Source organism: Gadus macrocephalus, chromosome 8, assembly GCF_031168955.1.
Source record: "Gadus macrocephalus chromosome 8, ASM3116895v1".
NCBI classification, from domain to species: domain Eukaryota; kingdom Metazoa; phylum Chordata; class Actinopteri; order Gadiformes; family Gadidae; genus Gadus; species Gadus macrocephalus.
Window position 1 is genome coordinate 17,015,881 of NC_082389.1, and position 6,434 is coordinate 17,022,314.

Here is a 6,434-nt window from a genome sequence, read left to right on the forward strand (position 1 = left end):
TTATTAATTTTTGGCAACAGAATAATAATTCGTGGGCACACATTAATAATTCGTGCCCACGCAATAATAATTCGTGGCCGCAAATTAATAATTTGTGCCCACAAAATAATAATTCATGGCCACACAGTAACAATTCGTGGCCACAGAATAATAATTCGTGGGCACACATTAATAATTCGTGCCCACGCAATAATAATTTGTGGCCACACAATAACAATTCGTGGCCACATAATAAATAATTTGTGGTCACAGCATAATAATTCATAGCTACGATTTTTCTTTTTTGAGCCCATGAATGAGTAGGCTAATCCACACCATCAAGTGAAGTCATACCGGGCGGCCACACGTGGAGAACTGGAGTTTGGAAACGACTGTACAAGGTTGGTCTTACTAGTATTACCTGGCTGAATGGTGGCTCAACAACACCGTGCACGTGACATTAGGAGATATACCGGTATGTTATTAAAGTAAGTGTGTAGGCAGGGAGTATTGAGAAAGGAGTCTGTTGAGGATCTTTGGTGTAACCTAAATTGCAGGCTAATACCACGTCCGCCCCCTGAACACATGGGGTAGCTACGTAGCTAGCTAACGCTATGTATTTAGTAGACGCTATCGTTTCTCAAGACACTTTGGAGTCTGTGTCATTCACATCAGACGGGGATATTCTCTGATATTATGAACCTTAAAGACTGCATCGGGTTCTCCGACTCTGGTACTTCCACAACAAAGTCTCATAGTGGTAATCGCATATCTCGGTAATCGGGGAGAAGGAATTGGGGGAAAGGAACTTTGGCTTTGACTCTGAAGTCCAGATTAAAACGCTACATGGAGGAGAAAGAGATTGTTGCCGTATGCGGGACAGCTGTCAGTTCACTGCCGACCTCTCAGTCGTATGCGGACTCCTCCGGCTGGACTCCTCCCGCTGCTCCGCCGCCAGAGGAGTCCGCAATGGATCGTTGGAGAAATGACATGAATTTACAGCTGTCTACTGAAAACATCTTTCTCGAATGCCGAGTTTGTTGTTGCTGGCTACGTAAAGCGGTCAGCCGGTGGCTCTACTACCACTTGTTGAAAGGGCTACAGTGCCAACTAGCGTAGCGGAGTCAGCCATGCACCGGCCATTATTCAATTCTCTGAAAGGCCATGTACATTCAGACAAGTGACACGGTCCGTTCGTGTAGCAAAATCTGTATATGGCTTAATCCGATCTAGCTGTCCCATGTAAACGCACTGTGTGTTTTGTGCCTTTCCAGTATTTTATATCAGCTTAGTCAAAATGTGATAATATGTATCATAAATATATGATAATAGTAATGCATTTATATAAATAAGTATTTTCGTATGTAGATTTGGCTACTTCCTGTAGTTGGTGGATTTAAATGTTAACTGTTTAGAAATTAGATCCTTATTGTATTTTATCCTATCCTGCATAGTGTATATACTCTCCCGATCCAGCGCAAACCTATTACCTTCCTAAGTAATAGTTTCAAGTGTATTTGTCACATACATGAGTGCACAACTGCAAAGAGCATATTTTTAATTTATCCTTTCATACTTTCTGTTATGTTGTTGATCTAAAGTAAACAGACACACCACTCAGCCAGCTGTTGCAACCATCTTGTGGTAGTTTATTCAACTCTAGCGCCACCAGTGGCTTACGCATGATCTGCATTTATACATATCATGACATCCTCTTTATTTTCCTTTTTTTTTTATTTTTTTTTATTAGGCTAAACAACTGCTCAAACATGAAAAATAAATAAATAATAATAATAATAATCCTAGTACTCCTCGATGAATCTTCTTGGCTTTGAGACAATTCGTCCACTTGCTGTTGTAACAGGTAGACTTGAAAGCTTTGTAGGACTAGAATTACTTCCTGATGTTTTCTTTTGAATGTCCATTTCATGCTTTTTCTCTGTACTGTCATGCACATCCTGTTGAGTCACATCTTGTTTGTTGGTGTCCTTTAGTGTGTTACTCAGTTCCTTGGACTGCATCAGATACTTTCTGTTTCTTCTATATACTTGTCCCCCAGGTGTCTGGACTACATATGATCTTGGCTGGTCAGAAAGTCCCGTTACCTGGGCTGGATTCCATAATCCTTCCTGCCAGATTCTGACATTGTCGCCAACCTCAAGTTTCTGGAGTGCTCTGGCTCCTTGATCGAAATATTCTTTCTGTTTCTGTTGTCTTGTTTCAAACACCTGTTGTACTGTACTTGTGACCATTTGAGGTTTCAGCATCTGGGATGTCGTCGGAAGTCTTGTTCTCAAACGTCGACCCATCAACAGCTGGGCTGGTGACACTCCGACATCCTCCAGAGGTGTACTCCTCAGACTCAGCAACGACAGATATGGATCTTTTCCATCAGCTTTCGATTTTTTAAGCATGAGTTTGATAGTCTGTATTCCTCTTTCTGCCATTCCATTAGACTGCGCATGGTAGGGGCTTGAAGTTTGGTGACTGAACTCCCACTCTTTTGCAAAGGCTTGGAACTCACGAGAGCTGAACTGTGGTCCGTTATCTGAGATCACTATTTCAGGAATGCCATGTCTGGCGAACTGTGACTTCAGATGTGTGATGATTGTTGCACTTCTTGTGTCTGACTTCAACCACTCCACCTCTATGAACTTAGAATAGTAATCCACCAGTAGTAAATACTCCTGCTGGCTAAAGGTGAATAGGTCAACACCTATCTTCTGCCAGGGTCTTTCTGGAACACTGTGTGGTTGTAGTGGCTCTTTAGTTTGACATTTCTGATATGTCCTGCACACGTCACACCTGTTCACCATCTCTGCGATTTTTTCCGACATTCCAGGCCAAAAAAGGACTTCTCTTGCTCCCCGCCTGCAGCTTTCAATGCCCAAGTGACTTTCATGGATGCGCTTTAACATTTCTCCTCTCATTGCTGCCGGAACGATGAGTCGTTCTCCCTTGTACAGAACTCCATTCACAACTGAGATCTCTTCTCTGAAGTTCCAATACGCTCGTATTTCTTGGGCAGCTTGGCTCCTGGTTTCTGGCCATCCATTAAGAACAGTTTCAACGAGTTTAGTCAGTGTCACATAATTCAGAAAGTTTCCTTTCTGAATTCCTCCAATTTCTCTTTTGACACGGGTAAATTGGAGATCACCATGTGCACCTGCGCTTCAATGTCTTTATCTGGAGAGCTGGTCACTGGTAAGTAAGCTCTGGATAATGCATCTGCAATGTAAATCTCCTTTCCTGGCTTGTACTGTACATTCACCTGGTATTTCTGCAGTCTCATTAAAAGTCTCTGTATTCTAGCTGGAGCACTGCTCAGTGGTTTTTTCATTATCACTTCAAGTGGTTTGTGATCCGACTGCACATCCACTTCTCTTCCGTAAATGTACTGATGAAAACGCTCTGCTCCGAACACAATTGCTAACATCTCCTTTTCTATTTGCGCGTAGCGCTGCTCAGTCTCTGTCAGTGCGCGCGATGCATAAGCTACTGGCTTGAGCTCTTGAAGTAGAACGGCTCCAAGTCCACTTTTTGATGCATCCACTGACAGCGTTACAGGGAGCTTGACATCATAGTATCTGAGCACAGGAGCTTCAGTGAGCATCGTTTTCATTGTGCTGAATGCCTGCTGCTGTTCAGCTTTCCACTGCCATTCAACATCGTCTCTGGTCAATCCCCGCAATGGCTCAGTATGCTTGGACATGTTTGGAATGAACTTTGCGAGATATGTGACTACGCCCAGAAATCGTTCCACATCTTTCTTGCATTCTGGAGTTGGCATTTTCAGAATAGCCTCAATCTTGGTCTGATCAGGTTTCAAACCGTCTTTTGTGAAGATATGACCCAGGTATTTGATTTCCTCTAGGCCCACCTTGCATTTTTCTTTATTCAGCTTGAAATTCTTGGCTCTTGCTATCTCCAGCACTTGTCTCAATCTGCAGTCATGCAGCTCTTTTGTCTCACCCCAAACCAAGAGGTCATCTATGTATGTTTCAACACCTTCAATTCCTTCAAACAGCTGTCTCACTGTCCTGTGGAACACCTCAGGAGCCGAATTAATTCCAAATGGAAGTCTGAGGAATCTATAACGACCAAAGGGAGTGTTGAATGTACAGAGGCGAGTGCTGGCTTCGTCTAGTTTGAGTTGCCAAAACCCTGAGCTTGCGTCCAGCACTGTGAAGTATTTGGCTTCTGAGAGTCTGCAGGTTATTTCCTCAACTGTTGGTAGCTGGTAGTGTTCCCTCATTACTGCTGTGTTAAGATCACGTGGATCTAAGCAAATTCTTAGTTTTCCATTAGGCTTTTCAACGATAACAATAGGGTTGACCCACTGAGTTGGCTCTTCGATTTTTACAATCACTTTCATTTTTTCCATTCTGTTCAATTCTGTTTTTAGTTTTTCTCTCAAAGTGACAGGAATTTTCCTAGGTGGGTGCACTTTTGGTGTCACGCCTTCATCAATTTGAATAGTGTGTTCTCCCTCTAGGCAGCCTAGTCCCTCAAACACATCAGCATACTCCTTGAAGATATCCATTTTGTCACTTTTATTTAGTGCCATAACTCTCTTGATGAGCCCCATTTCTTCACATGCCTGAATCCCAAGTATTGGTTTGGCATCTGATTTTACAACAATGAATTCCAGATTAAATGCTTTCTTTTTGTATTTCACGCTCCATTTGCACTTTCCCTTCACTGGTATTTTGTCTCCAGTGTACGTTGAAAGTTTCACATTTGTTGGTCGTAGTATGTTCTTTTTCCCTATTCTTTGCAAGAGACTGAAAGGAATTACATTGGCCTGTGCACCAGTATCAAGTTTGAATTTGACTTGTTTGTGATCCAATTTTAATTCAACAGTCCATTCATCTGTCTGTCTCTGTGTCTTTGCATTCACAACACCAAGGAACAGACTTGCTTGTTGATCTGTGTCGTCATCATCTACTGAGTACACTGTCTTCATCGACCTACACACCTTGGCAAAGTGGTTCATTTTCTCACAGTTCTTACATTGTTTGCCAAAAGCCGGGCATTTTCGTGATACATGCTCAGTTCCACATCTTGTGCAATAAAACGTGCGACCCTTGTCTTGCATGCTTACTTGGGTTTTATTTCGGTATTCTTTATCGCGTGTCTGCTTGTGCCTCACTGCATCTATGTCCTTGCTTTCACTTGCAAAGGATTGCGCATTGTGATCCTCTTCATGCATTTGTTTTATTTGTACTTTTGTTGTTTCTGCCGCGAGGCACAGCTGTGCTGCCTTTTCAAGAGAAATGTCAACTTCACGTAACAATCGCTCTCTCAACGTATCAGACGTGATTCCACAGACAACTCGATCTCTGATAAGGGACTCTCTTAACTGTGCGAATTCACATGACTTTGCCTTTAGTTTTAACTCTGTAAGGTATTGGTTAAATGACATGTCCCCTTGCACACACGTGAAAAATTTGTACCTTTCATAGGTTATATTCTTTCTGGGGTTGCAGTATTCTTCAAATTTTTCCAGAATTATCGCCAGTTTAAGCCTATCATCCTCCTCGTCAAATGTGAAGGTATTGTACACTTCCACCGCCTCTTCGCCGGCTATATGAAGAAATAGTGAGGACTGTACCTTAGCTGACTTGCTCGCGCCCCCAGCAGCTGTTAAATACAGCTCAAAACTCTGCCGAAATCTCCTCCAGTTTTCTGACAGGTTACCGTGCAGTAGATCAAGTCCAGCGGGCGGCTTAAGTCCTTCCATGTTTGCAATACCTTGCAAATCCTCGTTAGTGTTTTTCCTTTTACTTCTGACACCATGTTATGTTGTTGATCTAAAGTAAACAGACACACCACTCAGCCAGCTGTTGCAACCATCTTGTGGTAGTTTATTCAACTCTAGCGCCACCAGTGGCTTACGCATGATCTGCATTTATACATATCATGACACTTTCTATTTATCTACCTGTTGTATTGCTTGCAACACTGAATATCAATGCTGAAAAAATACAGAGTTCGATCCCATCTCTCCTCCTTCATACATTCTTACTGATATACCATCTAGTATAGTGTCATTACCCAACCCTGAACCTGCACAATCCTATCACCTCCCTAATAACCATTGTTTTTTGGTCTGATGACATTTGTACACAGTTAACATGGAAGGACAAAATTACTTGCTGGAGTTTCTGGAGGACCGAGGAATTTAACAAGACATTCTGGATATACTGAAAAAAGACAAGAAAATGTTAATTTATTCTGGGACAAACTGTAAATAAATAAACTGCTTCCTCTGTTACGTTTATGAACTGTTAAATTACTAACAAAGTCTTAGAAAGTATACGGAGGACATCTAGTGGTAAACCTTTTTTTTTTTTTTGACCTGTCGTCCTCATATGAAAATGAAAAGCCTTATGAAATATTTCTACTGCCAGAACGTACAAAAACGTACATGTCACATAGAACAATTTACTTTT

At 41.9% G+C, this 6,434-nt stretch overlaps 1 protein-coding gene across 1 annotated transcript; it reads right to left on the reverse strand.

The window, feature by feature from the left end:
• Positions 1-1,571: 1,571 nt before the first annotated feature.
• Positions 1,572-5,066, reverse strand: LOC132463412 (uncharacterized protein K02A2.6-like). The gene is made up of 2 exons (XM_060059560.1): positions 4,935-5,066; positions 1,572-2,833 (listed from the first exon to the last, which is right to left on the reverse strand). Exon 2 carries the CDS (start codon positions 2,814-2,816, stop codon positions 1,782-1,784), a length of 1,035 nt encoding a protein of 344 aa, XP_059915543.1. The 5' UTR covers positions 2,817-2,833; positions 4,935-5,066; the 3' UTR covers positions 1,572-1,781.
• Between the last annotated feature and the right edge of the window lie 1,368 nt (positions 5,067-6,434).

What these genes read in the sequence shown, in the direction of transcription:
- LOC132463412 (XM_060059560.1), bottom strand. Translation starts at nt 2,816, where the DNA reads ATGTCGGAAAAAATCGCAGAGATGGTGAACAGGTGTGACGTGTGCAGG.